At 39.9% G+C, this 26,940-nt stretch overlaps 1 protein-coding gene across 3 annotated transcripts; it reads right to left on the reverse strand.

Moving 5' to 3' along the window:
* Positions 1-1,030: 1,030 nt before the first annotated feature.
* On the reverse strand, positions 1,031-14,883 carry scg3 (secretogranin III). 3 transcript variants are annotated; one of them, XM_032561139.1, is made up of 13 exons: positions 14,715-14,883; positions 14,402-14,587; positions 13,805-13,857; positions 13,594-13,636; positions 13,227-13,454; positions 11,569-11,711; positions 11,112-11,255; positions 10,805-11,030; positions 10,415-10,531; positions 6,971-7,054; positions 5,909-6,019; positions 4,800-4,889; positions 1,031-1,797 (listed from the first exon to the last, which is right to left on the reverse strand). In XM_032561139.1, the coding sequence occupies exons 2-13, from the start codon at positions 14,502-14,504 to the stop codon at positions 1,679-1,681; spliced, it is 1,461 nt and encodes a 486-aa protein (XP_032417030.1). In that variant the 5' UTR covers positions 14,505-14,587; positions 14,715-14,883; the 3' UTR covers positions 1,031-1,678. The 3 variants fall into 3 exon arrangements, with proteins under 3 accessions (XP_032417030.1, XP_032417029.1, XP_032417031.1); XM_032561138.1 differs by having other exon boundaries at positions 14,402-14,883; XM_032561140.1 differs by having other exon boundaries at positions 13,239-13,454; positions 14,402-14,882.
* Between the last annotated feature and the right edge of the window lie 12,057 nt (positions 14,884-26,940).

Consider the following 26,940-nt stretch of genomic DNA (forward strand, 5'->3'; position numbering starts at 1 on the left):
AGGAGCGGATGGATTTTATGTTTGGTTTAGGCCTCCAAATAAACTTGGATTTAAACAAGACAGGTTGGGAAACGGACGATTTGTTTAGCCACAGATTAAAGATTATATTTGTTGTTTGCGTTGAAGCCTGTCGCAATAACCAGTTAATTAATTGCGTGACAAAACTGCGTTCTGATATTTTTTGAAGAGCAATTTTGTTTACAGAGACATATTAATTCATTTCATTAAAGGTTTTGATTGTGGATGGTTTTTTACTTCCTTTCTTCTTATTGTTTTTGGTTGGATAATTTAAAATGTCTTCCAGTGTAGCGTTTTCTGCACAAAATTAAAGTTTATTAGTGTTTGAGAGAGCGAACTTGCATTATTATGCCATTATTATGTTGGTAAAAATGGTCTCAAAACAATAATATTATAATAGTATAATATTTTCAGGGGAAATCTGTCTTTCAGCAAACTTTGTAATTTACGTTTAAGCTGGTAAGCCGTAGCCTTTTCCCATGATTTCCTGTGAGTACAACACTCGACTTTCAAGCATTAATGTGCTTTTTAAGGTTGCGCCACAACATCTCAATTGGATGTAAGTTTTGACTTTGACTAGGCCACTCCAAAACGTTCTTATGTTTTTTTCAAGCCACCCAGAGATGGACCTACACATGCAGTCAAAAAATGTTGGTACTTCTCTGTTTATGGCCAAAAAACCAACCATGGTCACTGAATTAACTTGAAACTGACAAAAGTGATAAGAAAAAAATTTACTGAAAATAAACTAATGAAAATTTTGAAATGTGGTTCAAGAAAATAATAAAAACAAAACGGTAACATAGACAGTAATAGTTCTAAAGGCTGTTTAGCTTTTGTAAGACATAAAGTTTTTATGTCATAACTTATGATACAAAAATGCGATGTTTATAATAATGAGCTATTCTATAAACTTTAAAGGATTCTATTGAAGGCTCAATAAAAAAAACAACATTTTATATATTTTTCTTTCATCAGGTGTTTTGTAGTCAAGCACAATGCAGACCACATATAAAGAAAAGGCAATGTTTTATTTGCTTTTACAACTTTAGGAAAAAAATCCACAAATATTTACATTTAAAAATACTTCTATCATCTGCCTCTACATTGATGGAGACGTAAAACACATAGTAGAGACATACAGAGAGAATTACTGACTGCGACACCGCCCCCTAGCGGGCCCCAGGTGGATTACAGCAGAACAGGAAAAAGAAAAGGTAGCAACAAGGCGCACAGACATCATAACGTCACAAACGTAATTATGGTAAAATAAAAAGCAAGAATACATAAAATCTCACATATGCGCTGGAAAATAAGATAAGTATGGCTGACTAAGACAGGTTTACACATTAGTATAATTTGATATCTGTGGATTTATTGTTGCAATGCGGTTCTAGCAATTACATTCGCAGACTTCACTGTGTGATGTGACAAAGTATTCAGGTTCCTTATGAAAGGATTTTAGCTAGCTGTCTTCTGTTTTCGGGTGAACATTTCAATTTAGTTGAGACTAAATTTAAATTTTGGTTCATTTTTGGAACATCTGGGAAATTGGGTTTCGATTATACTGTAGGTAATTTATCATACAATTTAAAATAATTTGAGAGAATCTGTGTTCTTGTAGGAGATCTTAGTGACGGACTTTGGACGGATTATCTTGTCACAGGCTGCTGTAGATCCTTTTTATGGTGTCTCCTTCGTCTTTGGCGATGATTCCTTTCTCGATGTACGAGTCGACTTGCTGGTCCATGAAATCCTTCAGCTTGGACAGGTCATAATCTGGAGGGACGAGAAGTAGCACATGAGGGCGGCTTATAATCTGACGTTCACAGCAGGTTCATTAAGGATGCTGTGGTTAGGGGAACCCGTGAGATGCCACACCCAAACAAGGTCCAAGGAGGATTAGGGTCAAAGGGTGTTTGTCTGATGCCAGATTTGCAGCCATCTAATGAGAAAGTCATGCTGCAAGATGATCGCCAAGTTATGCTTCTGAAATGTAAATACTGTTATAGATCATTTTATTCGCATTCATGCTAAAATATGATTATTGAGGAAAAAAATTACATTTAATTTCCTTACATCTATTCAGTGCTGGGAGAAAATCCATAATATGAAGCATTATGAACTGCACACACACACACAGCATCCAACATCAACTCTAAATTGATTTGGTGTCTCAAAGTGTCTACAGCAAATGCAGTCGCGTTTCCATTATTGCAGCTACAACTATGACGTAGGCTTTGTACTGTAGTTGCAGTTTAATGGCGTATTTGAACAGTCGTTGCTCAGGTAACATAATTTAACTCTTGTAAATATCGTGGAAACAGAGCACGGAAAAGGTTCCTGCACGCAAAATGTGGCCAAAGGTTGAACTTTCTGATAAATGACACTGCAGGTGGGTTTGGTGTGAAACAAAGATGAATGCAAATAAAAGCACCTTATGCCCACTGTTAAGTATGGCAGAAAATCTGTGATGTTGTGGACTTCAATATGCCCTGGGAATTCTTGCTGGAGGCACAAACTCTGAAATATCTGAAAATATTAAAGTGAAACCTTACAAATTGGGTTTCATTGGTTGTTTCTACAAGATATCCACCAAAGCATGCGGCCAACTCAGCGCAGAAATGATTCTCCAGATGAAAAATCAACCTTCTTCAGTCTGCAGACCTGAATTATATAGAAAACCTATTAGATTCTGGATGATGTGGAGGGATTATGTCAAAGAAATGTTCAAAGTTCCCTTTTCTGCTCCAAAAGTACAAAACATTATAAAAGACTGGAACCCTATTATACATTATTGGTAATGTGGAAAAACTTTAACAATACGGGTGCCAGAATTTTTTCTAGCTAGATGTGGAGATTATATTTCTCAGTGTGAGATTATTTCACTGCAATAAAAAAGTACATTTGAAGTATTTTTGCACATCTTAATCACGTGCCGCAACATATTTTTTAAAAAATGCATTAAACCCTACTAACGTGTGATTTGTTTTCAGTTTGTTTCAGATGAAATAATCACAGTGAGGGGAAAAAAAATCAGTTTCCCATCCTTTTCTTTTCAACTTCAAAATATATTTTTTTTCAGTTTCGAATCTTATTTTGAGTTAATTTTTCCATTTCAAATACTTTTTTTTTTCAGTTTGAAATAGTTTTTCTTTTGAACAAACTTTATGGCCCCAATGTAGGTCCATAGACTCCAACTAAACTAGTAGCGGACGAATAGAAAATGACTAAAAGGTCACTTTGCGACCTCCCAGCATTTGCAGTGGGGCGGATCGTTGCGGCGCTTTAGGGTTAGAGTCACTTGTGGGCCGAGGCTTGTGGGAAAACATCAAAAGAACGCGACTAGACGCGGCGTCAGTCGGCGTCACCAGGGCCGTAAAAAGCCAAGTGGCAAAAGCCAGGATGTTTCCGTGTGTGTCCATCTGCTCCTCTGGCTAATCTTTACAGAGTGTAGGCGTACGCACCCGCGTGCGGATGAACTTATATGAACTCATTAACACACACAAATGTGTGAGTGCTGAGATCGTCCTAATGGAGGCTTCTGGTAGAGTAAACACAACGAATGGCTCGGATCCCACTCTGTTTCTATGACACTGTTTTCAGCCGCGAAGGCTTTGTTCGCTCCTAAAAAAAGAACAAGGACGAGGGCTTCAAAGAGGAGTTCAGTGTGCTGCAGAATGAGCTACAAATGGACACCCTCATGCTGCTTTATTTTAGTCCTAAATGGAGCCTGATCATGGGAAAACTGGGTGATTGGACACATTTTGTCAGTGTGTGCCTCTTCTTACACCATTATCTGTATGTCTCGGTTCGCTGGCAAGAAGGCGGGGAGCCCCCAGTTGTCCCGGATAACCGTTGCACACTCCTGAATGCTAATGAAGTGTCCTATCTAGGGCAAGGTTAAAGATGAGCTCCCAACAAAACATCCCTGCTGATCTGGCCTCCCATGTCCCCTCTCCTCCTCAGCACCACACTTTCAGAGTCCGTCTGCTTTTTCTTGTTGTTGTCATTTTTATTTCTCCTGTGTTTAGTAGGGAAGCCAGAATCTGGGTCAAACTTGGTTCTAATCCGTAATCCCTCTGTCTTCACCTTCTTATCCTTGTTGTTGAGCTCGGATCAGATCGGCACAAAGGAAACATACTGTACGGATAAATCTCACGGACCCTGAACTTTTGTTTTCTTGTCTGGGATATCACGCTGAGATCATCTGCCGCGCATAGATCTGAATGGTGAGAACTCATTAGCGATTCATCCCCCTCTGCCTAATTAAGCAGCGCAGGGCATTGATTTTGCAACATGGCGAAGTCCGACTGTATCCGGCCTCACCGTAGACGCTCCAAGAGTTTTTACTGCTCTGCAGGCCAAGGCTGACAGTAAGCAGCATCAGAGAACAACACCCTTCCTTTCAGCTACTGTATCTTTGGTGTTTTAGTGAAGCAGATTCAAGTGTTTTGTCCGCGAGCAAGCAGCTGTTTCTGGAGCAATTAGGATAGCATGATTAGGGATGATCCATATTGATGAGATCTGGAGCGAAGCATTTATTTTAAAATGCCACGCTCCTTTAAAATGCAAATAGGGGATAATAAGGGTCGCCGATTTTCCTACGCCCCAGATGTGGCAGTTTATGAAAAATGAAGAAGCGATGATTTGGAAATAAGGACCTTTTTCTGCATGTTACATCAGCAAACTCATGTGACCTCCAACCATATTCAGCAAGATGAAGGAATCAGGACTAAGATTGCATCATCAACTTTCCTGTAATGGAAAAAATCCCTCACCATTTTTGCCTTCTTCTTTGTTGTGCTTCTTCAGCCACTCGATGTTCTTCCTGATGGCCTCCAGATAGCTCTCCGATTTGCCCGGCTGATCTGGGGTTTCAAAGAATCGGAGAACAAAGGTGAGATATTTCCCTCACTGAAGCACTATTATTCCTGAAAGACATTTTCTTGTTTGCCAAGACTGTCAAACTGGGAAGGATCTTAATTTTACCAGCTAGTAAAACAGTCAAATAGTAGATTTATAAATTATTCATAATATTAAAAATGTAACCCTCATGCTTTCTTTTTTTTTCTCCCCAGTTGCACAGAAAACACGGCTGCAAGGACGGTATCAAAAGCAAGCCTCATCAGTTGAATATAATATATACAGAGTTATATTCTTAATTTAGGCACAGATCAAATCATTAATATAGACGTTTTCTCTTTTTTTTGATAAAACTTAAATAGGCCAAGTCACTGCAGACTTTAAAACCAGCCAATCAGTTTTCTATTTAGTAATTGATGAACCTGACAACCCTAGTCTGCGTTTTATTTTGTTCTTTATCTGTTTCTGTCTGGGTGGAAATGTGGATTATATTGACGTGCAGTCTGCCAGGACACACACTAAACGAGGCTGTGACAAGCTTTTCCGGTGACTGTTATTGGACTGGCCTAGTTCAGAGACGAGCAGGGGCTTAATTATGATTGGCCTGAACTGTTTATTTCCCAGGAGCTCCGCTGTGAAAAACAAAATGTCTGAACTGGTTTTCACTGCAATGAAACCAATTTTGTGGTAGACTGAGTATGATCATTTACTTAATTGAAGTGAAGTGGTGAGGATTTGTTGTGGGGTTTTTTTTGTTGTTGTTGTTGGAAAATTGTATATTTATTTGAGAGATGAGGAGGTACAAAACAAAAAAAAAACCAATAAAATTGTAATTTGAGCAAAAAAAAAAAAAAAGAACAATAACAAAAACACAAAGAATGAGTCATGCGAATTATGTGGCCGGACATTGTCATTCGTGAAATGAAAAAAAAATGTTGAAACTGTCAAAGAGTTTTAGCTGGCTACGTAGAACAAAATGCTACGCGTGTGTCTGGTGGTCGTCAGGGTTTCTATGTGGACTGACTGGTATCGGTTGACGTCTGCTCCTCTTTGGTCGAGTCCTTCAGGTTCTCGTACTCCTTCTGCATCTTGGCAGTCTCGGATTTGGTGTTGTCATCTTCATCAAAGTTTTTCCCTACAGCAGAATAAAAACACAAAAATGGTTAAAATTCTTGGCAGAAACACTTGGTGGTTGTTCAGTGAATTGACATTTTATCTTAATTTTATCTGATTTGCAAGGAGCTAGCTGCTTCCGTCCTTAAATAGCCTTTCAAATGACCTCTCCCCACCCCTACAGCGTTTCCTTTATGTTCTTGGATTCACTCTTCTCTTACATTTTTGATACCAACATAAAGTTGAGTTAAAGTAATCTTATTGCAGTGGAATAATTATCTAATGGGAAAAAAATGAACTTAGTGCATTTTTTAAACTTCTCTTGCTATCCTCGTCATTGTCTGTGTTGGCAAAATTACCTGGCCTTATTGTACAGCCTGATTTATTCCAGTTCATTTAAAGTTTTTAATTGTTGCATAAATGTAGGTTTAATTGCTTAGCTATTTTCTTATTATTTCAAGGGCCTGTGCTCAAGTCCTTGAGCAAATATACTTAGAGATTGGATTATTCAAAAACTTTCAGATTGATATTATGCAATAAAATAATCTATTCTAAGGTTGTTAACATTTTGATCGAAGGTGTAACTAGATGTGGAAGGCAAAGTATAAAATACAGGTAAGATGTAAAACAACTTTATTTTATTGCAGGTTATTTATGAGCCTTTTGAGCCATTTTGAAAGTGTTTAGCCAAAGAAATGATCTAACTATGTAGATTATTTCTATACAATTCTTTTCTGACCAAAGAAAAGAACAATTGACCGTTTTTTCTTAACAACTGCAATTTTATATACATATTTATCCAGCTTGGGCCAATTTACTTAACTATAAGTTTTTAGGATAAAGTTATAAAGGTCTTTTTATGCACCTTTTTTGAATTCTGTTAGTTTTCAGCAACAAAAACTGAAAACTTTTTTGAAAACCTAAAAGATATCACTTTGAAGAATGTTTGACACATTCAAGAGGAAAACGTTACCCGTAAGACCCGAAATGTCCGGGACCACGAGGGACTTTCCGAGCTTGTTCTTTGTCTGCATGGCGATCATAGCGTCCAGGTTCTCTGCAGGTGGACAGAAGAGAACAAACATTTACTTTCAGATCTCATCGGTCGAGTGCGGTCGGTCAGTTCTCTCTGCGGACGATGAATGGACGCCTTTTGACAGTTTCAGTGTCTCACGCTGTTCCTGTGTGACTCAGAGGGTTATTATCATGAGAAAAAGCCTCGCTCTCATTAACGAATATGAGGCTCAGGAGCATGACGACAGTCATAAACATAACATTGTGGGTTTTTTTTTTTCCTCCCCCATTCTCATTTCCAGTGGCTTAATTAGCAATCTCAACCAGAGTAAAAAAAACTGAAAAAAAAAAGAAAAAGCCTTTATAGGAATAATTTATGTGTGGTTTAATTATCTGTATGTGTGCTGGACCTGTTTAACATCACCAAATGCTGCTGTTTGTTTTAGAAATGTTTACATTTCTGCATGAATTCATCAAGTAATCCTCAGGTTGTGTTGTACGTGTAATGGGGGTTGGGATATTATGTATTTGCAGAGCGATTATGAAACGAGGAGACAAACACAGATCATATGGCTGAACAGGACAACAGGTCCTCTCTGGATTAACGAAGGCGGGAAACATTACGCGTAAAGATAAAGGAAGCAGATGTTCTGGGGATAAATGCAGCTAAAGTCATCCTCTGTGTTGATTTCCCATTAGTCTTCTAATTCGTCATTTAAAAGCTTTACATAAATAGTTAACAGACAGATTAAAGCACTTTCTGCTTTAAATAGCTCCGAGAACCTTTGCAGTGTTGATTGATTTCCTCTCGACGTGAGCGGAAATATCTGCTAGTTATAAACTGTTTGTCAAATGTTACCACCTGAGCTGCTTTAATTAATATTCTGCATACTGAATAAAGAAAATGTTTTTGTGGTAAAATGCTTGGAGGACAAAATGCAGATGAGACCAGAGGTATAGTTTTGTTTTTCTGATAGGGTCCACAACTGTGAGGAATTTTGCGTGCGTCTTTTTATTTTACAGATCAAACAGAGGGCATGACAAGGGTTGACGTTGAAATGTTTTCCAATTTCCTCTCTTGTGTTTTCTTCTTCTTACTATCTAATCAGCCCACTTTCCTCTGCTCTTTCTATGTATACCGTCCACCTCCTCACACCTGGAGGCACACACAAACACAGAAAAACCCACTCTTTTTTTCCCTTCCCTTGCTTCCTGCCTCTGCATCTCGCTCACTCTCTGGCTGCATCTTGAAGCAAGCAGCATCACCCGCTGCCAGATTAGAGATGATTGGCAGCTCTGAGTACTCAGTGGTGAACCTGCTGTGACTCACTGGAACATCACAGCCAGTTCAGGGGTGGGAAGGAGAGAGAGAGAGAGGAGGAAGGGCGTGTGCATGTCGCTAGGAGACGGAGGAAATCCATTTCTGTGTCTTGCTTTATAATAACCTGGACTAGGAGGATGCTGGGGCCCGGTTGCCACGGAGACTTGCATCTTTTCTAATGGTGGATTATGTTCTGTAACGGCTAGCGCAGCAGCAGTTTGAGACAGTAAAGGCCATCTGTTGGGAACGGTCATCTGAAGGAGAATTGAATAATCCGTCTAAAGGCTAAACGCAGCGGGTCAGCCTTAGTGGGCGACAAACTTGGGAGCTAAATTTGTTTTCATCTCATTCATGTCAACAGCAGAAGTGAAAAGGAAACATGGCGGCCAAATTATTTACGTTTTAAATAAAAAAAGAGAAAAAACCAATATGAACTATTAGATATCACATTGTATTTATGGATAGAATTAAAAAACAAAATGAAAAAATTAAATAAATTCAATTAAAATCAATTAAATAAAAAATTAATAAGAAATTCGACATGTATATTGAACCTCTTTTTTTTCTCTCCTAAATATTGAGATGAAATTAATATAATTTAAGGGATTAAAAGAACTAATCATTTAATCAAAACTTCTCTCTCTCTCGCTCTCTTTTTCTTTCTTTCTTTTAGCTAATTTTAAGTTTCATTTTCTCTTTTCAACTGGATGCTGATTTGAACTGAGGGAAGGATTATGTCACAGAGAGAGGACCGGATGGGTTTGGGATTTCCCAAGGCGGACATAGAGATGACGCCTGGGCTGTCTGTGAAAGGTGGCTGACCTTTCCACTGGCTACTGATGCCCATAACGTAACCAGTCTGGTCATACTGGAAGCCCCTGGACATTTATTATCTGCCTTCACTGACTTTACGCTCGACTGCTTTAGACCAACAGCACACAGAAAAAAAACAAAAAACAACAACAACAACAAAACATGGATAAAATGGATGCACACTGGATGGATTAAAGTTTAAATCTGAAATCCTTCGTCATGCTGAAGGCCCCATGTCAAAAACGCTTGAGCAACAAAGTTGCCACATCATTTCACAGCATTCCACACATATACCTTTTGTATGTAGAGAGATTTTTCACACAACCCCAAATGTTTGAGTCAATTTTAAAATAACCTGCCAATCAAGAAGTGCAAAACACTGTAAAAGAGGTGAAAATATTGTATTTTTTCCTCAGTTTTTTATTTAAATTTGGAATAGACTACAAGATGTTTTTATAAGATGGAGAAATTCAGCCGTAGTTTGTTATCGCCTAACAAAAGATGTCTGGCAATAAATCACTTAGATATTATTGTCAACATAAAGTCGCTGAAAGGCTGAACATATCCTCTTACAAAGAAAACAGAACAGTAACCAAACAGTAATAGGATAATCCTCGCTTATATGCCGTTCCAGTAAAGTATTAAAACTGTAGCTGGATCTATGAGATAACATGACTGGAAGGAGCGACCACTATATATGAGTGATTGTCTCGATCTAAAGGTGGTCTGAATCCAAATAAATTTATAATGAACATGTTTTATGAGTTTTCACAAACAGAAAAAAGGTTTTATGAATCTGAAATTGTGTTTAGAATGAAATGTGTTCAGTGTGGAACAATAAAGATTAGGTTTAAATTCTTTAAATTGTCAACTAGAGATAACAAAATAAAATCTAGCAGCAAGGTTCAAATTAGGTAAAGGTAAAGCTTCATGATGTGCAAATGGACAATAGAAAACAAATTTGGGACATAACTAACAGGTAAATTGCCTTGTTGTTTTTGGAGCACTCATGTTGCCCCTCATGGTATGCCGCCCTGGGTTTAACGGCCACAAAAACACAAAGCATCATATTTATGAAAAACAGGATGGATTGATGGTTTTAACTAAGATAAACTGTAACGCCCCAAGAGAATTGAGCTCCACATCGACCACATGCGCAATAAAACTTGTTCAATCAAAGCCTAAAAGCATTTATGTGGAATAATGATTCAACAACCTGATAAAGTACCTTACATTTTAAACCTCCAAATTATTGTTTTAACATCTTACCGAGATATGAAACTCCCTCCTCTGGAGTGATGGTGCCATACTTCACCATCATCTTCACAAAATCGATCAGCGTCTTCATGATGGTGATCAGGGTTTCTCTTTCCTGAGCGTCTTGCTCTGGAGAACCAAAGCAGAGAGCAGGAAGAAAATGAGGACGGACGTATGGATGGATGAAAATGGTTCTAAAATGTTGGACCGCTGAATTCTTCGTAACTGGAGTGTCGATAATGAGCTCACTGGAGTGCCTGGGTGTGTGTGTGTGTGGTTGAGTGGTCTTATCATCCACACTTCCTTTTCTGTGTTGAAACAAATGTGGGGAAAAAAAGCCCTGACTCACCCTCTAATGACTAAAATGAAATAATCTTCTGTGAGGAGGATTTGAGTTTTCACCTGAATCAAGGCTTTTGAGCAGGCGGTAGAAGTTTGGGAAGTACTGCAGGTCCTGGAGCCCATCTTCAGGGTTCACCTCGTTGCCCTCCTCTTTCTCTTTGTCCCAGCTGTTGTCCACGTCTTCTTCCACATCCCTGTCCACCTCGTCCGCAATCTCATCGTCATTGTTGGCTACTTCGTCATCGTCTTCTTCATCGTAACGCCGCCTGGGTGTCTCCCATGCGTCCTGAGAGAAAAAAAAAACCCGGCAGGTTTTAGATCCTAGCAGCTGTTACCATGACTATGACTTTTTTGTCTCGTGCCATACCGTGTCTGGACCCAGGTCGTCCTGCTCTCCCCTAGACTCCTGGTCCATGTCCTCGACTTCATTATTCTTTGCATTTTTGGTGATGAGATCCTGGAGCGCCTCGGCCACCTGGTATTCCAGAGTATCCGCCTGGTTTTCAGTGATCTACAGAGAAGAAGAAAAAACAAAACAGACAACAGCAAGTTTGTGATGATAGAGTCCAAATTATTGATCGGTGACCTCATTTCAACAGAGAAGGCAAAGACAAGCTGTCCATCGAGTGACAAAAAACTAATTCACAGCTGAACTTGTGGAACAATAAATGCAATTTACACATATCTTCATCTGCTATAGTGACAGTAGAGGCTGTGCAGAGGGAGGTGGAGCGAGCCCCCCACCCGCGGGGGAAAATGTCAAGCGACCCGCTGGGCTCAACTCAATACGAGTTTCAGAGGGCGAGGTTGAGCTCGGCGCTTACCAGCCCCAGTTTGAGCAGCTTGGAGACGATCCTGTCGAACACCCCTCTGTCGTCCTCCTCGTATATTTTGTTGGCAATCTTCTGGACGATATCCTCAGCAGACAGCGGGGTGCCGTCAACCTGCCGGAAGCTTTCTGGGTCATCTGTGAAGAGAGACCGTCGATGTCATTCCTTTCAGCCCCGCAGAGCAGAATTATTTTCTTTACACATAAAAAAAAAGTGTGTCTCATATTCGGCGTGTCACGGCAATCCCGAGCGACAAATGTGCAACTACGACAGTCTGACACTTGCATAACGGCGCCGGCTGCGTCCCGCCATCCAAAACCGAATGAAAACGAGGAGCAGTGCCAGATTATTTTTGTCCGTGTGTGCAGGTTAAATCATAAGTGAGACGTTTCCTTCCATCTATTTTTGGCTCACTTTGAAAAGATCTTGACTGCTGAGTTTGCCACATGTAAGCGTATACAGTGTAACCTGGAAGCGGGGGAGAAGAAAAAAGGTTTGTGCCTCTGTTGGATCGAAGGCAGGAGCAGAGGAAGTGATGCTGCTCCATGGTTTGACTTTCAGTCACCTGACCTCTAAGAGGGCGTCAAAGGTCAGACTGCAGTAAATGTGGGCCCCCTTGAAATGATGATAGGTGTTGAGGGTGCTCTTAGATAACATGACGGGCAGACCTAACGTGAGTGTAAATGTAAAGTGATGTGGAAAACATTTGAATGCCATAAATATAACTTATTTTATTAGGGAATATTTACATGTTGATTGATGCCTAATCAGAAAGTAATTTGTTTGAACTTAAGCAACAGAAATTAAAATTGGTTGACTCGTTAAGCAAAAAAATAGCTAAACATATAACAGAAGCTATACAAAAATGCATTTAGACTCTAAGGAGAAACATTTTTCATCTCAACTTAGAGAGATGGAAAACCAATTCTGATTGTAAAGGCATCTCAAAACAAAATGTATGAAATAAAAAAAAAAGTAAGAGAATTCTCATTAAAAATGTTCCCATCGTAAACATAGGATGTGATGCACCGGTATGTGATTTTAGACATTTTAAGAAGGACTAAATGTCTGGGGGTTCTATCCTAATTCATTAAAGAAACAAACTAACATATTTTCCTCATCATTTATACTCACTACAAGTTACCTGTGTTGTCACAATTTATATTAAATACTCATATGTCGAAACATGCTTAAAAACACACAGGCGTTATAAAGATGTTGTATTTTTTCTACATGAGCGATGAACGCATTCTGCAGAGTCGTGGAAGACAGAGCATCAGCTTTCACCACATCGGAGTCGAGGAGGAGGAGGAGGAAGAGGATCATTTGTTTCACGTGTCCTGTCTCTGACTCCTTTCTTTCCGTTGCGGCTCAACTCCATTATACCCCACGTGTCTCCTACTCTTTCTTAAAATGTCTGCCTGGTGGCCTGCCAGCACACGGATAGAGGCAGCAGCCCGCGTTATGGGTCTGTCCTTGATGGCGGAGAAGAAAAAAAAAACAAGACAAAAGACGCAGACTGGAGACTTGTGTCAGTGACTTGTGGAGACAAAGTGCAGCATCGTTTTAATGGGGAAGCGCTCCTTTCTGCGTTTTGATGGATGAAAGGAACAGAAGAATCGGTGTGAAGTGCATGTCGAGCCTGCGGATACCCTGGTACTTGCCGTAGTCCATCCCGTTCTTGGTGGAGTCGTAGTCGTCAGCCAGACGTCTGCTCTTCGTCGAATCGGACTCGTCGGGGACGTACTGACGATCCCCCTCCTTCACCGGCCCTTCCGGGGCCTCTTTCGATTTCTGGCCGTCGGCCAGAGACTTGAGCATGGTGAAGTCGTCGCCTTGCTCTGACTCCGCATCCTTGGAGGTCGCGGGTTGTTTGCTCTCTGTCAGGAAGGAGAAGCAAACAACAGTGAATAAGGGCGCAGATGACGGCTCCATTACTGGAAAGGCTGCTGCAACCTGAATCTGCACAGCAGGCGGAAACAGAGTCATCAATTGATTGGCAACGAGGTGTCCTCTTACCTGCTGACTGCACCGCAGCCTTCACGCTGTCTGCCTCTGCAATCTGGGCAAGGACAAACAATTGATTGTCACTCGGGATACGAGGCTTGATAGTTAATGTTTGTAGGGATACAGAAAAGAAAATCCCCAGGTTGTTTGAAAAGTGACCATAAAACCCATTTGGTCGGATATTAAAAGAAGAAAATGAGCTGACAAAAGGGACGTCACCAACCTGTTCCTGTAAAGGTCTCTCTTCTGTCAGCTGTCTGTTGTACACAGTTTTATCTGCAACGAAATCACAGCTGTAAGCGTTCAAACTGGTGGCCGAAAGCAGAATATATTAACCGTACAGATGATTTAATTACGAACTTTAATTCACTGGAGATATAATTTAAAGTCGCTTCATTGAAAAATGACCTTTCAGGTTGACGTGATCTGCTGGGTTTCTGCCCTCCTAACTCTCCACCAGAGGCAGAGCTTAATCGGATTATCAAACAAAAGATTAAACTGTGGCGAAAATAGACCACAAGCGGCCTAAAGCGACAGGGTGCATTAAAAACACCACCAGCCGCTACCGAGTTGCACGGAGCTCAACTCTTAGGGTTACACGACAAGTATATTTAATTTGAATTTAGACTATACGTACGAAACAGAAAAGGGAAATAAACCAGCAGACCAAACACAATTTACAGCATTTTTTAAAAATGTATGCTTCTTTATACGCTCCATTTAGCGTTTCGTGGTACTTTTGGGAAGTTTTAAGCAAATCTTAAAAGCGACTGCGCACATTTCTGGCTATCAAATGGTGCCCCAGTTCCCGCGAACTCACCATCCGCTGAGGCTGTAGGTGTGGGGAAGGCAGATGTCTGGCTCACTACATTCAGAACAAGAAGCTGGAGAAGCACGAAAAGGCCAACGCGTTTTGACGCCATCCTTGGAATGATCTACTCCGGAGCGCGCAGAAAACCAGTTCCTATCAGCGTGAGTGAGTGAGTCTGGTGGGGGATCTCTTTTCCTGAGGAACAAAAAAAAAAAAAAAAAGAAGTGCTGAATGCTTGGACAGCTCCAGAACCCGGTGCTGAAACTGCCGCGGAAAGGCTGCGTCTTGATGGGGACGAAGCAGCTCTGACTGCTAGACGCACCGTGCGGGTAAAGGCTGGGAATAAAAAAAGATGTGCGCTGCCTGGAGCTGTTGACGCACGGTGGTGCTGAAAGCAGGTCACCTGTCTAATTAAAAGCAGATAAGCAAGGAGGCTGTTCCAGCCCCGTGTGAGCTGCAGCATCACCTGCCAAGGCAGTAATACAGCCCACTACAACAAGACCTGCCCCCTCATCAGAGAGGAGGGGGAGGAGACGGGGGGAGACAAAGGAGAAGGAGGGGATGAACACTGCAAGAAGTGCGCAAGTTTCACTCCCTCTCTCTTCTGGCTGCATTATGAATAGTATTTGTTAACCTATTTTCAGATTTAGAGCTAAAACGCGATGCATTAGAAACACTAAAGATTCAGAAAAAAGAAGAAAAAAACCCCCGCAAATCATGCCTAGAATTTCAGTTTACTAATTTGCACCATCAAACGCATTTCTTGCTTTTAAAACCTGTTGAAATTAGGAATACCACAATTATAATGGATCTATACCAGGTTGCTATGCCGCAGGTAACTGTTTGCAATTAAATTGTCTTTCCGTTTTACAACAGCCCCCATCTAAATCCAATTACTTACGAGAAACATTTTTTGCAGCGTTTGACCAGAAAAAAAAGCAAACAACAAAAAGACGCCCATTTCGTGCGTCACCCACAATCTGCGTCATGTTTGTAGATCTTCCACTGAACTGTCAATAACAAACGCTATTAGAGCAGCAATTAGCCACATAAGCAAAGAGAAACATAAATTATATCAGTTTTATGGCTGCTTTACTTTAATAACTTTCTCTCATCTGATGTCATTTGAAGGGGCTGTCGCACATCATATCATCTGGTCGGTTTCCATAACCTTAAGCTGCCCCTCTCAACAATTGGTAACTTGAATTATTCTTTCCCACCCGCTTCTTCTTCTTTTACATGTTGTGGAAAAAGATTACATCAATAATATAATCTGATATATTCACAGGAGTTTTTAAAAGAAGTTGTATTTAATATTTTGATCTTGGACATTTTGTCATAAACATAGAAAAAAAAGTAGTTAGTAGTATCACTTTTACCAAGGAGGGCCAAACAAGAGTACAGTGCAGGGACCCGACTGTTTTTTAGGGGTTTTTTTGGTATTTTTTGTTGAACTCAATGAAAGTGTGCAGTCAGCCAGAGGCATAAGCAAACCCAGCCAACAGGGGGCTCCCAAGAGTTGGTGTTCTCACATCCATCCATCCATTTTCTTTCACCCTTGTCCCTAGTGGGGTAGGGAGGGGTGCTGGTGCCTATCTCCAGCAAACTTTTCGGGCGAGACGCGGGGTCAACCTGAACAGGTCGCCAGTCCATTGCAGGGTGGTGTTCACACAATAACCACAAAGTCATATGAAAACATCAGGACATGCTACTAAAAATCCCTCCACTTATCCACTGTGTTTATCCATTTACCCCTGCATAGGTGCCTTTCTCCGGTGGTAATTGGATGAAAGGTGTTCATTAAAAATGTTCGGTCATTTGCATCTGTCTCAGTGATTTAAAGGCACTTAAATAAACAAACAAAACAAAAAACAATGAAACACTGTTTTGCTCCATGAACAAAAGATAAGATAAGGACACCCTGCCTTCTAAAGGCTGGTGTTTACAGCCTTACCCTTTCTCCTCAGGAGCCAGTCGAGGTGGTTTAGGCATCTGGTTAGGATGCCTCCTCTGGGAACCAGATGAAGACCCTGGACTGTGTCCTCTGGCTGGTGTGGGAATGCCTTGGGATTCTCTCAGAGGATTTGGCCTAATTGATTGGGGTGAGGGTAGTGTGAACTTCTCAGGTTAAGTCACTGCACAAGTGACCCCAATGAAGCAAAAGACAAAGGATAGATGGATGGTAGTTGGAGTCAAAGTCAAATTTCAAGGACACTGTGTGTGAAAATAGACAGCACCAAGTAAATGCTAGTTTTAAGAAGAATAAAAATAAATAAGTAAATAAATAACACCTTTTATTCGTTGTGCCTTTTTCATGTTCTGGGTGTGTGGAGATTTGAGTGTGAGGAGCAGAGGGGGCATGTTGTGTAATCCTTTTGTTTTGATTCAATTATTATCTGCAGAATTAAGGCATGTGATTTGGATGATATGGTCCACCATTGATATCCCTTTGATTTATGAGAGCTTTATGTGAGATTAAAGTGCATCCCGTCGCTTCACTCCCTTTGGGTGCAGAGTTTTCATGCAGCCAATCTGCTTCTCAGGCTCAGGCTTTAGGAGGAAACAGATTTAGCTGCTGCCCTACTTAAAGACCTGCGCACATTCATGGTCGGGTCTCCGTGTTTGCCTTTTACATCACATCAATTATGGCCACAAGTTTGTCCAACAGAACTTGTGATGATAATTCATCTCAATACACAGAGACGCATTTTAACAAGTATAAATATATAATTCAGTTTTCTCTGTTTCCTGTGAAAATATTAGTCATTTTGCACCTAGTCAGAGTTATCTGACATTACTGATCGTTTTGCAGATCGCGATGCTGATCTGTCTCTGAGCGGTGCATGATGGGATGTTGGCCTGGTTCTGTTCGGTGACTGTGCTTCCTGCTTTCTGCTTACCTCAGCGGCCTTGAAAAACACAAGTCCTGCCAAAATCAGAAATCACGGAGCTTTTCCTGAGATTAAAGTGCAGCAGCAAATGCTCAGTCTACTGGATCCCTAATGGACACTAAAAATATCTAGCAATCATCCAAAAACAATGTTACTTAGATGCGGGAATGTTCATAATCCGAGGGGGGTTTGCTTTTTTTTTTTAACTCCTGTTCAAATATATTTACCACTTATTTTTAATCTTCTTCCCATTTCCCTGTCATTTCTTGGTTGAGTCTCAGAGTATATGTGGTGCATCACTGACCCCTGGCGGCTAAAACTGCGGCCTCTTAGAGGAGTTAAAAAAAGACTTAAGTGCACACTAATACGTATATAAAATATATAAACCAAACATGCAATATTGCTTTTTAAAATGTCTTACATTACACCCAGATTATTATCCTAGTCTGGGATGGTAAGTATGCATGTAGGCATACTTTTAAATGATACATTTCTTAATTGAAAATGTTTTTCTATTGGTCTCATGTAATATTCAAATCTTAAATATCATGTTTTATTGTCTGTAAATGTAAAATCATCATGATTAACTTAGATAATTGCTTGTAACCATCAGTCTGTAATTAGAATCATATTTTTGGGGTTTATGTGTTTATTTTTTGTTTTGGTGTAATACCTAAAAGTCACAGCGGGGGGCATCACACGGTTAAATGGAGTCACAGGTAACCTTTCAACAGGTGTGCTGATTGCGGCGGAAACACGCAGTTTTTTGACCGTCGTCATCGTTGTGGTTTGTTGTTGATCACTGGGTTGGAAACCTTTTGGTTGTACTAAGTTGACTATAAGTGTTCAACATTAAAACTCGCATCTTGTTGGATGTTTCAGTGCGAACCATCGATAAATGTTTTACAATCAAAATAACCGGAAGTGTTCATTCATTGGATCCAGGAGGAGGACGACGCGTCAACCCAGTGCCAGTCAGTGATTAGGTTCGTTTTGTTTTCTTTGATTAAGAACAAGTCATTACACTGTGTGTATTTCATCTGTATACCTTTCATTTAATACGTTCAGTGGAAAAAAAGTCAAGAAATAAATGAAAATTTCAATATTCAACCATATTGAATAAATTTCAATTTATTCAATATGGTTGTATGCATAACCAACTGTGTTGGTAACAACAACACTAATAAAATGCATCAGTCAGTCATGTTTGTTCTTGCAGCTGAACGGATAAGTAGCTTTCATCAAAACTAGTCAGTAACCTTTGCTGACACATCCAATCACTGTGATAAAATTAACCAGGGATTTTTCAACAACCAAACAATAATGGCACTTTTCTTCTAGAGCAAAAAGTTTAAAAATTGTCTCTTTTTGGTCTCTGCTCCAGCCAGGCGGGCTCTTTGTGAATGCTGTTCACATTGATGCATATTAGGAACTGTGCAGCCAAGAAAACACGGCTTCCTGAGCTCTAAAGCCTCAGGATTTTCTATGGATGAGAATAAATGACTGATATGAAATGGCGACTTTATAACTGAATAAACTTTAAGGGGTTTAAGTCACCCCTTAAAGGGTGACTTAAACCCCTTAAGGGTTTAAGTCAGGTTAGGTTGAACCTGTTAGGTTGAACCTAACAGGTTCAACCTAACAGTTGAATCCTGTTAGGTTCAACTTGTTGAACCTAACAGGATTCAACAAGTTGAATCCTGTTAGGTTTTTTGGGATACTAAGTTATAAGTAAAATTATTTTTCTACTACTCATTGTGTAAAAAAAAAAGAAAAAAAAAAAAGTAAAATAAATTTCATCTTGTATTGTGGAGTAATCTCACACTTAAATACTTAAAAGTCCATCTGGGATTTGGATGACATTTATCTGGAGTGGAGCCCATTCTAAGAAACATTTAGCAAAAAGCTGGGACTATAATTATTACCACTGCTGACATCTATAAGGTAAATACAGCTGAAGTGTTTCTTGAAAGCTTAGGTAAACCCAGATTTTCTGCTTCTGGAGACCCTCTTCCTTTACCTACTCTTGTCAAATTGACAAAGATAAGAAGAAATCACTAACTATATTGTAAGACAGAGGTTTGCTCATCTGCATAGTTAAAAAAAAACCCTGATATAAAACAGCTATTTGTCCATATTTATGCTATATTTTCAGCAGTGGTTAACATATTTAAAACTACAGTAAAAATAAGGCCACCACTCAGAGTTATGGTAAGGATATAAAAAAAAGTAAGTTTGGAGGTGTATTGATGTTGAACCTTTCAGCAGGATGAAAAACCAGCAGTAAGAAATTGAATCATGATCAAAAAAGGCAACATGGAGAGCACAGCAGTTTCTCTTACATTTTAAAAGAGCTAACATAAGAGAGGACCAGGGTCTCTGGATGATAAAGATTGCACAAGAGGAACAGTCAAAGACCTTTCTGTATGACTCCAACCTTGTAAAATCTATTGGAAGAAATGTTATTTGTTTACAGCATAAACAGCAGGAATAAATAAATGTGTCACTGGCAAGTTTACAGTAAAGTGGGAATAGCTTTGCAGATGGTTTTTGATGCAACCCATGAAGCCACTAGATGTCATAGCAGAGCTGCAGAATAACAACTCAATCCCAGTCCAAACCATTTAAACAGATCTCCATGAATCAGAAATCCAAGCTCTTTTCTTTCTCTTAGTGAAATGTTTTTCACCTGTTAGGTTTCTCGTGCACTTGCAAGATTTCTGCCCATTCAGGTGTAGATTTATGACCATCTGCACAAATGTGTGTGTACGTCATTGAGTGGCTGTACAAGTACTGTGTGCATTCTACATACAGTGATATTCTCTGAAAGTGGAGAGGAAGTGATTTTAAATGCAGAAATAGCAACAGGAAAACATTTTTGGATTTTATTTTGGCCCTACTTCTGGTTTCAGTCTTTGGCCTTGGTCGGCGCTCTCTGCTGATAAGATTCGAGGAGTGTAGTCGTCTCAGGTTGCGTTCAGCAGCTGCATTTCCTTTGTGTAGTTTAGGCCTTCCAAAAGAGTCGTACCTTTCATTTACTTCCCAGAAGACCTTAAATGAGGAAGGAACAAGCTAGCAAGTGTGAGAATCCTCTGGGATTCTGTTGGGCATGTGAACTTGAGCTTCTATTTACGCAAACGAGTGACGCGGCACACCAATGGCAGTATTTGTTTGTCCATTCAGTTTCTTTATAAATGCCTTTTGACCCCGGGTTTTGGGAACGTTTAAGCACGAGGTTTCTCTGGGAAACCCCTGGGACTGAGACGGCAAGAGAAACATTTGCTCTTATTATCAGTCTCAGGGGAAAGCTGATGGGACATCAAAGGCAGTCCGTGACAGCAAAACATCAGGGAGCAGTCGGCTCTTTATTTGCAGGGTGGAGAGCAGTGCTTCATGTATTAATCCTGGATTGCAGCTTCACCAGTAGAGGTCTATGCTTTCCCCCTTAGTCCATGACCTCAGCACTGCCAAAGAAGTAAATGGCTGCTCCTTAATGAGGCTTAATTGTGGGTGAAATGCCACTTGGCATGCATTAAACCGCACTGCCTAATTAAGCTTCATAATGACCTTTTTTCGGGTTTACCATTTAAACATTTCACCACCTGTAGGCAGCTGCAGTAAATGAGCCAGCATTCCTGTGTTCCTCCAGAACATTTAAAAGGTCATAGGTCCTGCAGTGACACACATATGACCTCCTAGGGGCGTTGTCAACAGCCCAACATCTCATTTATCAGCTCACACTACCTGTTTAAGCTGCTTTTCTAAACTGCTGTCATAAAAATTGCACGGGTTTGTCATAATTTGGTGGTTTGCGAAGTTTTTTTCCCCTTTGTTTAAGGTTTTGTTTGGTTTTTGATGGTTCTGGTTTACCGCTCTATTGGTTTAGGGTAAGCTTTGTTTTATTCTCAGCCACTTAGCACATGTGTGCCATAACTTTGCTAGCTATAACATATTGAGAGTTTTCTCTGGTTCCTTGTCAGATCTTTGTCATTGTCTCCAGTTCTCTTACATTCTTATTTGCTTTGCTGTTGCCAATTAAGCGACACACTAATGCTTGGCAGGTCAAATACAGGAAAATAAAAGCTGGATTAGTGCGTTACTAATTGTTTCCTCATGCTAATTCTTTTATAGGGTGCTTAGTCAGACTCTACTTTGACGCCCTGTTTCTACAGCTTGGGATGACAGTGGTTGGAGTTTGTCCTGTAACTGGTGGGCTGCTGGTTCGTCTGTCTCAGTTGTTGTGTTCTTGGGCAAGACGCTTCACCCGCTTTGCCTGCTGTTGGTGGTCAGAGGACCCAGTGGCGCTGGTGCATGGCAGCCTCGCTTCTGTCAGACTGTGGCTACAGCGTAGTAGCTAGCCACCATCAGTGCTAATGTGTGTGTGAATGACTAGTAAAGAGCTTTGGGGTCTTCTGAACTTGATAATGCGCTATGAAAGTACATTTGTTATGCCTTTTGTTTGCTTTCTCTACCTTTCCTGTGTTTTATCCCTGATCTTAAAACAACTCGCCGTAACACACAGCTATGGAGAGCTTCTGTTTTGACCATAATTTGTTTAGGAAACAATCTTATTAGGACTTATTCATAAAGCTAGAGCAAAAGATTAACATTTAAGGATTGTGTGTAAAGAAAAATATCGAAAATGGTTAGTAATCTTATTTTGTTTAGAAGAATCTTTTGTGCTGTAGGCAATTATCTGATCCACATGCAGAATCACTCAAGAACAGTCTTGATAGTTAAAGGGAGGGTATGATGTTAAATGGACCTTTTGAGCTTTACATCATGTTATTCCCTGATAAAAAATACTTGGAATGTAGCTTTCATTCTTTCATACATGTTTGAGAAGTCCTTGAATCTTTTGTGGCAATCACCCAGTGATGCCTTTGACTTTTTTGAGCTTTACATCACTTTGTTATTCCTTCATCAAAAACAAACCTGGAGAGTTGCTTTAATTTTCACATGCATGTTTGAGAAATCTTTTAATCTCCGGTGGCAACCATTCAGCGGTGCAAAACGTTTGGATGGACTGAAGGCGCCTCTCCTAATCTTTTTTAGGTGCAGCTCCTCCTAGAGCTGCGGTTTCCTAGCTGCTGAGCTTTCGCCTTACACAGCAGCCCTCCCCAGCGACTTCCCTACTCAGATCCTTCAGGCTAGCTTGCATCAATTAGCAAACCTCTGGTGGCACTGCATGTTTGCTGAGTTCATTATAGGAGCTACTTCTAAGCGAAACCCTGGTTAACACGTTGTTAAAGGGTTAAGAGAGGAGCAATGTTGTGATGACTTCCTGAAGGTGGAGTTTCAAAACTAACAGGAGTTTTTAAAGAGACAAAGGCCAAATTCAAGGTATTAATTTAGGAAGCAACATTTCTTTTAAGTCATATTTGATGTACAGTATTTTTATAACAACTGAAGGTAAGATAGTTACTTGATTGTGCTGTAAAATCCCTTATTATATTGGAAAATACACTAAGTAAATATGCATTCAGGAATAGATCTCCGTAGTGTTTGATTCAGGTGTGATGAACCAGGGACACATCTAAGAGCTGCAGTCGCAGAGCCCTGGTCTAGATGACCCCACCAAGTAGAGGAAAACACACAACTGACCAGCGTGCTAATCTGCAGGAATCTAATCTGCAGGACCTCAGCTTGCTGCAGACAGGGGACCTGTGGCCTTGGCCAGAAAAAGTGCTAAGTGGTGTCTGAGAGGAACTGTAAGTGCTGCAAAAAAAAAGTTGTTCTGCTCTAGAACAGAAAACAAGCCATTTGGCCAAGGGCTTCTGTTTTTGTTGCTTTCATGGCTTCATTTGTTGACCGCGTGTCCTTCAGCGCGATTCACAACAAGATGGAACCATTAACTGTACAAAAGGCAAAAACCATCTTGGATCTGGGTTTTTTATTTTTTATTTTTGCCTCTCAAGTCGGACTGAGGGCAGACTGGACGCTTCACTAACTCCATGTCTCATATTAAGGGGCATTGTGAAAGGTTACCATTTTTTAGCTGTGTAGAGTTTAGAAGATACTTCAGAAAAACAACATCTTAGCATCCTTTGCATTTGTTTTCATTTTATACCACTGGTTCTGTTTTGCTAGCTTTCAAGACAATCTGTATTTACATACAATATATAAATCTTTAATCAGATTATACATTCCTTCTTTTTATAGCTGTTTATTTTAGCTAAATGTAGGAACAATAAGTGACATTTTGTGTTTTCTGTTTTTGTTTCTTCCTTCTTGCTTTGCAGATTGCTTTGTGTTTTAGTTCACCTCCCTCTGTGTTCACTGTGGTAATCAGTTCCCCTGGTTGGCTCGCTCTTTTTTCTTAAAGCTGTTCCAAATCCCCCTGATTAATCTCACCTGGAGGGAACTAATATCATTCAACACCCTTGTGTTGGTATAAACTCTCTGGGTTTTTTTAAAATTTATTTTGTATTGCTGATTCTTCCACTATGATTCCTTTGATTCATTTCCTGTCTTCCTCATGCTCTTTCTGTGAGTTTATTGTTTTCATCCAGATTTCTATGTTAATCTTGAACTCTTGACTTCAGATTGATCCAACAGTGCATGACACAAGCTGAAATAAATCTCTCCAATATACTCTAATTTCTCTAAAAAAATGATTACATCTCACACGTGTGACTGTCCACATCTGTCCTTTTTGCTTCTGCGCTACCCCCCTACAGCCTGTAAGTTCATTACTCTACTCGCATCCGTACACACCCCTTACTCCCAATTTAGGTTTCTTTATTTTAACATCCATGTTCATGAACTTAGTGGAAAACATAAAGCATCATTTGGAAAACAGCAGAGGCAGAGAGAGGTCATTTCTACTCCGCAGAAATCAAACTGATCTTCACCATCTACCCAGCCATCTTTTTGCGTACACTGATTAGAAAAGAAGCAACCCCTAAGAACTGTAGCAACAGATAAGATGGAGGAATTAAATTCAAGGAATATATGTGTGTGCAAGTCTAGTTCTCCTTTTTCCCATGGAGGATCATTATTTGAACTAACAGTTTATATCACGCCTCATTTTTCCTGCGTGTTCAGACTGTTATTCATCAAGTCTCAGGATGAGCCAGGAAGAAGAGAGGTTAAAGGGAGCAGATTATGTTGAGGGTTAATGAATCAGTGTTACTCTCCAGAAACGTAAATGACATCAATGTGCATGTGTGACTGTGTGAGCGCAAACGGGGGCTCCGAGGGTGGGTGGTCTGTCTGCTCTGCAACACTGCAAGCAGACAGAGACATGAAGCTAAAAGTCTTCTCTGCTGGCTGCAGACGTTATCCAGCTGGAGTCGCACCAAGCCACCAGTAATATGTTTCCCCAGACAGGAACCGAACGGAGCAGAGGGCATCTAATGAACCAGAAATCTCTGCTCCCTTCTTCAATTTGAAAAGCTACTAAATCTTTACCCCGGTCTGCATGCGGATCAAATGGGCAGGAAAGAAGCAGCTTCATGGGCCATTTATTATTCCTTCTTCATACCCAATATATCTGCAACCTTACCGTTTAATTTCCAAACACAACATCCCACGAGAAAAATCTTTTTCAGACTTGTCGACATGGTGATTTATGTGCTTCAAAATCAGATAAATAATCAGCCGACACCTCGTCAGAGCTGGTCTGTCTTGTGTATTCAAATAGTGTTTTGGCTTTCAAGGAAGAGGGAACTTTCAAAGCTGGAAACTACGAGCGATGTACGCCGATTTACTTTTTTCTGACGCAGCGCATTATTAGCTGTGTTATTTAATTGGTAGTCAAATCAAATCCTAAAATAATCCATCAGCTTTGAAAGTCAGCTTAGTGTGTCTATTGTTCAGCTGCTCCTTTTTGCATTTCTGTGTTATGTGTGTGTGGCTCTCCTTCCTGATAGTGTTGTTACATTTAGCTCTGTGTGTCCACACTGATGGTCGGCATTGTAAATCCATGCAAAACCAAGGATCTAGTTCCTCTCTACATGCAGCTTGAAAAATATGAAAATAGGCAGCAAAAACTTTCACCAAGTTTGACATTTTCCTGAAAGTGACTGATTTGTTTTGAGCCAAATCGCTATTTTTTTTTGTGGACATTTTGACTGGAGAATCAGAACCACTGCATGTACAGTGGAAATAAAAATGTTTACACAGCCTGCAGAAATGTTTGATTGTTGTGCCTGGAAGAATATGAGACTGTGATAAATTACTCTAAAGCCTTTTTCAGATATGATGCGACAGATATTTTGCTAAATTCAATTATCAAAATAGAAGGACGGATATAACAAATAAAAATTCACAATAAAGTGATTTCAACCCTTAAGCAGTACTCGTGTTGGAGGAGCTTTTGAGTTCACCTTGAATATTAAGTCATTTTGAGGGTAGATCAATCTGAAATAAAAGTTGATTGTTGGAGTTTCTTGACATTTACTCATTGTTATCCTATCACTGAAGTCATAGTTTGGAGAGTCTGCAAATTATTAAAATGATCTAATTGTATGAAAGTCCAAGTCAGGGGAACTGACTGATAGCTGAACTGTAGGACTTATTGTATGTTTAAAAAAATTAGAATTGATGGTTGCAAAATTGACTTGGGAATCCTTTTCCTTAAATAGAAGGTGGATGATTTTCTTTGTTGTTGTTCTAACAGCCTGATTTCACCCAAAATGTCCAGTTTCCTACAAGAAAGATGAAGCGAAATTTTATTTTTCAGCATCACAGTTAGTCCAAGCATCACTAAATGTTATGTTTTGTGAAGTCCAAGCAAAGGTTCAGAACTAAATCTGCCTGAAAGAAGACTCCACAATCTGATAGATCCAATGCAATGTAGCAAGTTTGAGGGGAATGTTGAGATGTGTTAGGAGAGACTGGGATTAGAGGGGACAGTTACATCAAACCAACTTTGGTTACTAACTTGAATTTCTGCATATATTTCAGGATATTGTGCATTCCTTCAAACAGAATAAGTGTAAATATAACTATTTTGATAATGCAGCATGTCCAAAAAAGTTGTCATGACTTAACACGCTCCTGTCAAAAGGCTCATCTCACCCCAGATCTAACATTTTGACTTTATTTGCTAAAGTCCTTTCATGCTAGGTTTCTGTTGTAGCTCATAGATACCACAACTGATATATAAATCAGATTTTAAAATATTAATAATGACCTTAAACATAATTCTTATGAAACATATGGTAGACTATATTCACTTTCACTGACGAAAAGTTTTTTTCTTTTTACAAATAAAAATCTAGCCACTTTTCCCTTGTGGTTCTTACCTTCACAGACTCCATGAAATGATGCCTTCCTCCTAACTATTTGGTCACATGATGAATATTTTTGATTGTTTCCTAGCAGCAAACTCACCCTTTGGCTGAGTTTACCCCAGTGAAAGGAAGCAGGAATGCTTAAAGTGAATCAAATGCCGATTCAATAACATTTCCAGCTGAAGGGTTTGTACTTCTGTGCATCCAGGTTACTGAAGCATTTTTTGTTTCCAGAATAAATGTTGAATAGCGTATGAAAATAGTTTTGAAATCATTAATTGGATCCTCTAAATCTACTTCAGGGACACGTGTTTGCATGGTTTTGTGTCTCTCTGTTGCTCTGTGATGCTGGTGACCCACTGACCTCTTGAGATGGACACCCACCCTCCCCCTCTTTGATGAATGGATGACTGTGCAG

This window comes from Xiphophorus hellerii, chromosome 4 (genome assembly GCF_003331165.1).
Source record: "Xiphophorus hellerii strain 12219 chromosome 4, Xiphophorus_hellerii-4.1, whole genome shotgun sequence".
NCBI classification, from domain to species: domain Eukaryota; kingdom Metazoa; phylum Chordata; class Actinopteri; order Cyprinodontiformes; family Poeciliidae; genus Xiphophorus; species Xiphophorus hellerii.